This window comes from Microtus ochrogaster, unplaced genomic scaffold (assembly GCF_000317375.1).
Source record: "Microtus ochrogaster isolate Prairie Vole_2 unplaced genomic scaffold, MicOch1.0 UNK106, whole genome shotgun sequence".
NCBI lineage: Eukaryota > Metazoa > Chordata > Mammalia > Rodentia > Cricetidae > Microtus > Microtus ochrogaster.
Window position 1 is genome coordinate 589,171 of NW_004949204.1, and position 10,216 is coordinate 599,386.

General features: G+C 47.4%; 1 protein-coding gene across 2 annotated transcripts in view; it reads left to right on the plus strand.

Moving 5' to 3' along the window:
* Mapre3 (microtubule associated protein RP/EB family member 3) overlaps positions 1-3,887 on the plus strand; it is a 48,950-nt gene extending 45,063 nt beyond the window's left edge. Inside the window, exons 2-7 of one of the 2 annotated variants that reach the window (XM_013355229.2) lie at positions 352-479; positions 1,101-1,246; positions 1,817-1,973; positions 3,170-3,324; positions 3,431-3,583; positions 3,739-3,887. In XM_013355229.2, the coding sequence (XP_013210683.1) occupies positions 359-479; positions 1,101-1,246; positions 1,817-1,973; positions 3,170-3,324; positions 3,431-3,583; positions 3,739-3,807 (801 nt within the window). In that variant the 5' untranslated portion in view covers positions 352-358 and the 3' untranslated portion in view covers positions 3,808-3,887. Of the gene's footprint in view, positions 1-351; positions 480-1,100; positions 1,247-1,816; positions 2,019-3,169; positions 3,325-3,430; positions 3,584-3,738 lie in introns of both variants that reach the window. The other variant, XM_005371337.3, reaches the window with a different exon arrangement.
* The last annotated feature ends 6,329 nt before the right edge of the window (positions 3,888-10,216 follow it).

Below are 10,216 nucleotides of genomic sequence, written 5' to 3' on the forward strand. Positions count from 1 at the left end.
CACGCATGCACATACACATATACACACATGCACACGCATACATACACACACACACCTTTTTATTTTTTATTTTTTGCCATTCTTGACCTTCATGTGTTCATCAACTTCTCTTCTCTCTGTGCTGAGGTTTGCCTGTCTCCTGAAGGTAGAAACTTAGTTAACTTTATATCATTCATCAGCTCTTGGAGAGAGCCTAGGTATAAAAGACACTAGTTAACTTGTCTAAGGAATCAATGTAAGCCACTCCTTCTCTATGGGAATTGCAAGACTGTGTAATGAGTGCTCCTTGTGTCCCCAGGGCTCAACGAGGCTGGGGAGAGCTCAAAGCCATCATCTCTTCTTTCTTTACAGCTGGGGTATGGCCGTCAATGTGTACTCCACATCTGTGACCAGCGAGAATCTGAGTCGCCATGATATGCTCGCGTGGGTCAATGACTCCCTGCACCTCAACTATACCAAGATCGAACAGCTTTGTTCGGGTAGGTGACCCATGGGAAAGGCTCACATGACTGTAACTAACGTGAAGATGAAGAGCAGGGAGAGCACGTGATACTTAGAGTCGGAATCAGAAAACTGAGGCTGCAAAGGTGGAGAGCTGATGGGGCATTCCTGGGTGACCAGAGCCAGGACAGACAGGGAAGCCAGCATTTAACAGCATGGGGTCCCATGGAGCCACTCTGAGTCCAACTCTGTTCTCTGCTGCAGCCCTTGTAGGTGCCAGTTTTCCCATCCAGTCAAAGAGCCATCCTCTGTCTCTGTCAGGTGACTATAGGGCTCTCCTACTCACTGAAGTGCTTGGAATGGCACCAGTACATGGTTTGGACCAGTATGGGGGCTGGGCAGGTAGCTCAGTGGTACAGTGCCTGTCCCATATTTGCAGGGCCCTGGGTTCAGTCCTTAGCACCACCACCAGATAAATACATAACTGGTGATCATGGATGTTCTTGTAAAGCCAAAAAGAATTCAACCGTATCTAACATCCCAGATGGACAAGCCCTAGCTGCAGGAAAAGGGAAAGGGACCAGGCTTTGGGAAGTAGAGCAGCAGGGGCCCTGGTGGTGGGGGAGGCCCCTTCGTCAGCCATGCCTCTCTCCTCACAGGGGCAGCCTACTGCCAGTTCATGGACATGCTCTTCCCTGGCTGTGTACACTTGAGGAAGGTCAAGTTTCAGGCCAAACTAGAACACGAATACATCCACAACTTCAAGGTGCTGCAAGCAGCCTTCAAGAAGATGGGTGTCGATAAAGTAGGTGTCTGTACCCCTGGGGTCCATGAGGAGCGGTGTAGCCCTGGGGAAGAAGATGACCCACCAGCCAGGGTGACAAGGGCTACTTGGTTTATTCCACCACATGTCTTTATACCCTGAACCCCAAAAAGAATGCTGTTCACCCAGCTCAAGTCACAGTGAATGCACCCGCCCAGACCCCACCGAGACAACACCTCCTTCCCTTTCTCCTCATGGGCCCGCCCACTCCAGATGTTAAGGCTCTGAGTATGACCCCTGCCACATCTCTTCAGAGGCCCACAACATGCCAGCTGGCTATGCTGCCCGTATGGACCCTGAGCCTCCAGTTCACCTGCGGGCGGCAGGATCACCTCCCACACAATTTTTCCTGTGCCTGTAGGAAAGGAATGTCCCTGAGTTCCTCCCTGGTGGGGCCTGCCAGCCTGCTTGTCCTCTCTGGTGCCATGGGAGGGGGTGCAGATGGAGAAGGTAGACAATGCTGTGGCCTAGGCCGGCTTTCCTGTGCTCACAGTGGAAGGCCGTCCTCCACAGCAGCTGCCTAAAATGATGTGCTTCTGTGGTCTATTTCAGATCATTCCTGTAGAGAAACTAGTGAAAGGAAAGTTCCAAGATAATTTTGAGTTTATTCAATGGTTTAAGAAATTCTTTGACGCAAACTATGACGGGAAGGACTATAACCCTCTGCTGGCGCGGCAGGGCCAGGACGTAGCGCCTCCTCCTAACCCAGGTGATCAGATCTTCAACAAATCCAAGAAACTCATTGGCACAGCAGGTAACATGCCCAAGCTGGTGGAGGGAGTTTGGGGGGCTGGGCCGGCAGGGCTATCCAGCCAGGAGTGCCCCCTGGGCTACCGGCCCAGCCCTGCCAGCCTGGAGGAGACTGTTATCACGGAGTTCAGATGACATCACCTGCTGCTTACCTAGATGGGGAGTTCCATTTTGGGGTGAGAGGGCTCTAAACGTTGTCCTGAGAGGGGAGCCACCTGTACCAGGTATGGTAGCAGCTTGCTGAGACCCAGGATGCTTTGTTGAATAACATGAGCTAGCTTGTTTGCCTCAAGCTGGGTGGGGCCTGGCTCCACTGTCCAGAGCCATCAGGCTGAGCTCCCGGAGCCTGGACCCAAGCCCCTTGTGTATCCCTGCCCACTGGATACCCGAAAGCAGGTTCCAAAATCCCATAGCCCAGAGATTCCTTTCCAGAAATGAAACCTTGCTGGGCTGCTAGGAGCAGCAACAGAAGCAATGAGGCCTGTGGTGACAGCAAGTGTGTGGCAAGAAAGAGGGGAGCAGCTCCCAGCCGCATCTGACCCGTCATAGCAGAGCCACCTCCTCCGTTTGCGCTGCTGTCCTGCCTGGGCCTGGCCCACCCAACTGCTTGCTTTGCACTAGAAGCAGCTGCTGTCTAGGGAGGTGCCAGTTGCTAAGAGCAAGTAGCCACAGCATGCAGGCTGTGCTAGGGAGGAGCCTGTGTCCTCCACCACCGTGCGATACAGGTCCAGCCCAGCAGGGGGAAACGGAGCCCAAACTGAGAGGGAGCTGGAGGGGTGGGGCTGAGATTCACTGAGGGTGGCTTTGGCTTCTGCTGGGACAGACTGCATCAGCTGCTCTCTTGGGTCTCATCTGTCAGTATAGAGCCAACCAACTCCCCTTCATCAAATTCACCATCCAAGTGTCCTGCATCCCGCCCTCAGGCCAGCTCTCCTCAGGTCCCAATACCCAGATCACCTTTCCTTTAGCTTCCTGTGGCACTCACGCTCCCAGGCTTGCCAAAGGGCTGTGCAGTGGCTGTAGTGTCACATGTGGCTGAGGCTGGAGGCCTAGATGTAGCTGCTCTTCTGAGGGAGAGTGTCTGTCTGTTGCATGGTCCTCATACCGGGGTCTCATGGGCTGTGCCGTGTCGTCTGACTCTTGTCCTCTGGACAGTTCCGCAGAGGACGTCCCCCACAGGCCCCAAGAACATGCAGACCTCTGGCCGACTCAGCAATGTGGCCCCACCCTGCATCCTTCGGAAGAATCCCCCATCAGCCCGAAATGGTGGTCATGAGGCTGATGCCCAGATTCTTGAGCTCAACCAACAGGTGAGTGGGATAGGAAAGGGGAGTTGACGCTGGGGACAGGAGGGAGGCAGGCAGAAGCGTCAGAGGCAGGACCATCTGGCATAAATACTTCTTCCTGCCTAAGCAGCTGCTGGACTTGAAGCTGACGGTGGATGGGCTGGAGAAAGAACGAGACTTCTATTTCAGCAAACTGCGTGACATCGAGCTGATCTGCCAGGAACACGAAAGCGAAAACAGCCCTGTCATCGCGGGCATCATCGGCATCCTCTACGCCACTGAGGTGAGCCCTCACTCACCCCTCCACTACTCTACCAAGATTGGAAAGCAGGCTAGACCTCTGGACCTGGGGCCACTTGGCCCTGTCTCTAGACTGTGTGTGGAACCTGAGCCCTCAGTCTGGGCAGCTGGCTCACTGTTCTCTCTCCTCCTCTCCAGGAGGGATTTGCACCCCCTGAGGATGATGAAATTGAAGAACACCAACAGGAAGACCAGGACGAGTACTGAGGGCGGCACCAGCCCTGACTGACTGTGGCTTCCCTGCCCCCCCATGCCCACCCCACATTATAAGTCCTTTCCTACAGCCAGTCAGCCAGCCGGGTGCTTTGTGTCAGTGCCGCAGCACTGGGGAGCTGGGCAAGTGGGGTTCGGGAGGTTGGGGCTGGTAAGAGGATGAGGCTCTGTCTGGGTCCCTCAAGTGGCACTGGCCCAGGGGATGTCCAGGACCCCTGTCCACTCCCCACTCCTATTTATTTCCGTTGTCTCCATGCTGTGTTGGCCAACACTTTCCAGGGTGCTGCCGTCACCCACCAGCCAGCCCCCTGCTCCCCGACAGCCGGCAGCTGTATATTTGACAAAGGCATTGGTATATTTTTACTTACTGGATTGTCCTTGCACTTTACTGCTCTTCTTCAGGGCTGACAGCAGGGCTCGGGGCAGTCTTCCTGGCTTGGCTCCCCTTCCCTATAGCCGAGACTGGGCAGGACTCACCAATTCTTATTTATTTTGTCTTTTGACTTCTCTCTCAGTAGTTGAGGGAAAGGCTGGTATGAGGAAGGGGGTAGGGGGTTGAGGAGGCAGTGCTGGGAGTCCAGGGGTCAGGGAGAGAGAAGAGAGCATGAGAGGGATAGAAATGACCTCCTGGCACTGGGCTCACCCACCCAAGGCCCCTGCCTCAGCACTGAAGCCCAGCACTGCCCCAAGGCTTCCTAGCCACTCCCTCCTGCAGCCTGGTTATACCACACAGACTCTGCCTGGCCCCCATTTTCTGTCTGTCCCCCATTCTCCCACCTCCCCATCTTTGCCCCCTGGGCACTAGCCTGCATATGTGTTCACTTTTATTTAAATAAATTTGTGTGGTAAAAGTCCTTGCCATGTTTCCCTCAACCGAGCCATAGCCAGATATCAGGGCACATCCCCTTCTGTCCTCCTCTCTCCTGAGGGACAGCCATGCAGCATAGCTCACATTATCAGAAGCCACCACTGTCACTGGGCTTCAACCTACACCCAGCTCCCAAGGCTGCTAACTGCTCTTGAGGCAGATTTTATGTGACTCCTAGAATGGGTTGGCACCAATAGTCCTGAAAATGACTTGATCAGGTTGATGAGTAGCATGAGTTACTCATGGCTGTTATTTTTTTATTATTATTATTATTATTACACTCACATTATCTTGATGAGTAGCATGAGTTTATTAGGGATATAGTATTACTGTTATTATTATTATTATAATCACATTATCTTGATGAGTAACATGAGTTTATTAGGGACAGCTTACAGGCTAGTGGATGACAAAAACACCTTCTACACATACCCCTACTGTAAGCAGAGGTTTTCGTCAGGACCACCAGCTCCCAAAATAACCATACAGTGACTTACTATAATTATAAATGTTTGACTGATAGCTTAGACTTATTACTAGCTAGCTCTTTCAGCTTAAATTAACCCATATTTCTTATCTATGCTCTACCATGTGGTGGTACCTTTTTCAGCACAGCATGTTCATCTCCTGTTTCCTCAGTGTCTGCTGGTGACTCTGCCCTTCTTCCCAGTGTTCTCTCAGTCTGGCTTTCCCACCTAACCTCTTCCTGCCTACTTATTGACCAGTTGGTTCTTTATTTGGTGGTGCACGCCTTTAATCCTAGGACTTGGGAGGTAGAAGCAAGCAGATTTCAGTGAGTTCAAGGCTAGCCTGGTCTACAAGAGCTAGATCCAGGACTGGCTCCAAAAACTACAAATAAACCCTGTCTCGAAAAAAAAAATGAGAGCAAAACATCTTTACAGTATACAAAAGGATTGTTCTTCAGCATTTCCCCCTTTTTATCTAATTAAAAAGGAAGCCTTTAATATGCAAGAATTTCAACTGCACTATCCAGTCCATTTGTATTTGGCAAATTTAGAGAAAATACTCTATTATCTATCTTAATCTTTGTGAGTCTAAAGTTTTATGCCTAATTTATTTTTATCATAACTAAGGAAAGGTAAGTCTAACTATTTAGTCTTTAACTCCATCAAAGACCATAGAAGGATATAATATTACCTAATGGCAGAGACATCTGGCTGCCTAGACAGTCACCCAAAGTTCCTCTGTAATGTTGGCATATCCATCTTTAACATACAGGCCTAGTATATCTGACAAACATTTCTGAGAAACAAGGAATTTTGATGGATTGTCCTGCCTTGTCAGAGTTTGGCAGTCACTCCATTTTGCATCCTGCTGGTCCGGTTTGGACAGCACCCTCTCAGCAACTGAGGCAAGGACAGTTTCTTTGCAGAGTGGCTAGCTTTTTGCCACAAAGAAAGCAAACTCCATGCAGAGTTTCTTCGATGTCCATCATCTTCTCTGAAGTAAATTGGTGCTTTTAGGAGCAGATGTGTCTCACTGACAAGAAAAGCCTTATATTATTAAAACATTTTAAATGTTATACTCTTTAGGTTTTTGAAGTATTTGAAGCTCACCTATCTATCTAAATATATCTGTTTAACCTTGAAAATACTTAATAAGACTACAAGTTTGATTACTATAGATGACTACAAATCTGTATTTCTTAATTATACATTACATTTTTAATGAGCTGCATAAACACATAAACCCAAACAAGAGTAGAAACACACATACAGTGTAACAAAAATAACTTTAAATTTGTATCAGTAAACCAAAATCCATACCAATGTAAAATATTTAAGATTAATAGTTGCTTTTTGGATTAAAGTAGATTTAATAATCTACCTTTTTATTTCATCTTGTCTGTATTCCCCCCTTTTTTAGAAAGAAATCTTTGATTTAACTTTTTTGTTTAGCTTTATTCCTGACTATGACCAACACAACTTGTAACCAACTCCCCTTAAATGATGACAAACATCCATAACCCATCTCTTGGGAATGTGGGCATTGTTTTCTCTAGAGTGCTTCCTATTATCCTTGACATTTTGGGGGGAACCTTGAGGATATCAGGATAATGGTTAAGTCTCGGCTGGAGTAGTCTATAAGGGTAGATCACCTCAGCCAGCAGCTGTTGTTCTGGATGCAGAACTCTGAAGAAATTACAATAGAGGTGTTCTGAGATGCTGGTTCACCTGAGCCATTCATTTTTATTGTTATCTGGTTCCCTTTCTCTGAAAATACATAAACTTTCAAAGGTAACATATATATATCTGCATTAATACAAGTATAGACTTGTGCTGTACACAAGTTAGCCAAAGATAATTTTTATTTTATGTTTGAGTAAGTAAAATATGTTGTATGTCATAGTTTTTCTAGGTTTATTTCTTTATGTCTGTAGCCAAGATTTTCAGGGGGTCTTCCTCCATCAAACATGATCTTCTCTAACCCTGAACAAATCTATAGCCTTTCATTTTCTATGGGAACAAAAGCATAACCCCTTCCACAAAGCAACACACCTTTTGATCTCCATTTTGAAGTCAAAACATTTAAAAAATACATAGGTTAGATTAATCCATCAGCCATCACAAGCCAGTGTCTCTTAGCAACTATCACTTGTTCATCAGCAATCAAAAAAATCAAGACAGCCCAGTAACATACAGAATCCAGACTCCCTTAGTATTTTTCATCTTTTCATGACCTTTTTCCTTTACATTATTTTAATATTTCTTTAAAGAGTTTATTATTTTTAATTTTTTTCTAGGACTGTCTATACTCTTTCTCTTTTCTCTCCCAAGCCTATGTACATTTGTGAACTATAACCCACTTAGAGGTTTTTCCCATCTGGATCTGTCTTTACTGTGTATCTGCAATCTTTTCTGTCTGCATGACCAAAACCTTAAACCACTGCATAGTTTAGCTCATGGTGTCCTGCCAGCTGTCTTCTCCCCCCTCAATTCCCTGAGAGCCTAGCCTCATGCTCTAGGAAGTTTTTTGTTCTACGCTGCTTTGAGCATTTTTACCTAGTTTCTTTATCTTGACCACCGGTTTCCCAAATAATCACACAGAGACTGATTATTAATTATAAATGCTCAGTCAATAGCTTAGGCTTATTACTAACTAGCTTTTTCAACTTAACTGTATTTCTTATCTACGCTCTGCCATATATGGTGGTACCTTTTCTCAACATGGCACATTCAACTCCTGTTTCCTCTGCATCTTCTGGTGACTCCTCCCTCCTTCCCAGTGTTCTTTCTCCCAGTCTGACTCTCCCACCTAACTTCTTTCTGCCTAGCTATTTGACGTTTGGCTCTTTATTAAAACCAATGAGAGCAAAGCAGTGTACAAAAGAATTACTCCACAGCACCCTACTGATCAGTTTTGTACAGTTCTTATGTCTAGAGCAGAGCTGATGCAAACCTGGGCTCAGAGTACTGCTTAATGCTAAGACACCAAAGGTGACTAAAGCTCAGACAGCATAAGGCTCAGACAAAACTAGACAATAAAATAACTGTGTTTACACATACTCAGTCCTTGCCCTTGCCAGGAACTGAGCCAGTTCCAGCAAACACCGTCTAGCTGAAGTAAGGAATGAAATCAAGGATGGCCTGTCTTGCTGCAGTCTGGCACATAGACCCACCAAATGGTAGCTTGCCGCAAGGCAGTTACTCCAGCTAGGATCTGGAATGGTCTCACAACAGGGGTCCCTCAGGAAGAAGGAGAAAGCCTGCAGCTGTGGCTGTAAGATGGGCAGCCCAGAGAGTGGCTGTGGGGTGATGGGGTATACTTGGCTAAGAAATGTCTACATGAGGGGCTGGAGAGTTGGCTCAGAGGGTAAGAGCATTGCCTGCTCTTCCAAAGGTCCTGAGTTCAATTCCCAGCAACCACATGGTGGCTCACAGCCATCTATAATGAGGTCTGGTGCCCTCTTCTGGCCTGCAGGCATACACACAGACAGAATATTGTATACATAATAAATAAATGAAAATAAAAAAAAAGGAAAGTCTACATGATAACCCTCTACTGCTTGTCAAAGTGCTCGTACCTCACAGCAGCTGTGCAGTAAACAAGCCTGGGGCCCAGAGGACAGCCGTGTCTATGTGGTTCCCTTTGCTTTATTTGTGTCTGTGTGTGCATGTGTTATATACTGGGGATAAAAACCAGAACAATACCCAAGTACCCATCTGATGCCCCAGCCCCTGAGCGGGTTGTTCTACAGAGCAAAATGTAACGGGAAGAAGGACTCAGGAACAATTCCATGCCGTCCACATGGACCCACACTCCTGGAGCATGTTTGTTGAAGAGCCATGGTAGCCAAGGCCTTGGAAGCCCAAGAATTCTGATATGAATGCCAGCCCCTTGGGACTCTCTGAGAGCAGTGGTTCTCAACCTGTGGGGTTGACCCCTTTCACAGGGATCACCTGCTGTAAATTTTAAAAAGCAGCATGAGAGGGAAAGATGCCATGCAACAGAGCTCAGGTGGAGAGGTTTTTTATTGGGGGAAAATGAATGGGAAAAGGGGAGGGAAGGAGAGAGGGAGACTGGCCTCTGGGACAGGAGCAGAAGGGAAGAGAGAGAGAGAAAGATGGGCGGTGGGCAGGGCTCTTTTAAAGAGGAACATAGTAAATGTGCACAGAAGGTGCTCTTAGTGGCTACAGCTGAGGACGTATACCCAAGACCAGGCCAGTACAGATGCCTGAAGACTAACATCACCTAAGACCATCAGAAAACATATATTTACATTATGATTTATAACAGCAAAATTACAATTATGAAGTAGCAACATAAATAACTTTATGGTTGGGGGTCGCCACAACATGAGGAACTATATCCAAGCACCACAGCTTTAGGAAGGTTGAGAACCATTGACCCAGACCATGCATAAGGAGGCTTGCTTAAGGTGGTAGAGATCTTGGACTAGAATTTGCTATTTATGTACATGTGTGTATCTGTGTGTGGCTATGTGCACATGCATGTGTGTGCTCTCTGGTGCCAGAAGAGGGCATTAGATCACCTGGGGCTGTAGTGGGAAGACCAAGTGTTTCTCATCACAAAATAGGGCCTGGCCTCTTCTGTGACCATATACATGTGATATCGGCGATGGAACAAAAGGAGCATTGTTGGTGTCTGAGTAGAGGCGAACAGTGACCTGAGAAGTTAACAGATTGGTGATCAGCTCAAAGACATTTCATCTTGGAGCTCCCTGAGACAGTCAGTCATGCTCAGGCCTGACTGGGATGGAGGATCCCAGAGGCTGCAGGGCTTGGTCATCCCTCACCTGCCTCCCCTCTATGACTCATCCTTCACGCAGCTCCGTGTTTTGTTTTTGTAAGAATCCTGTCACCTAGCCATTGTTTTCTAAGGTCTAGAGAATAAAGTCCAGATTTGGCAGCCAAGATCCTTTTACAGGGCTGGAGAGATGGCTCAGCAGTTAAGAGCACTGGCTGTTCTTCCAGAGGTCCTGAGTTCAATTCTCAGCAACCACACAGTGGCTCACAACCATCTTGGTGCCCTCTTCTGGCCTTCAGGTGTACA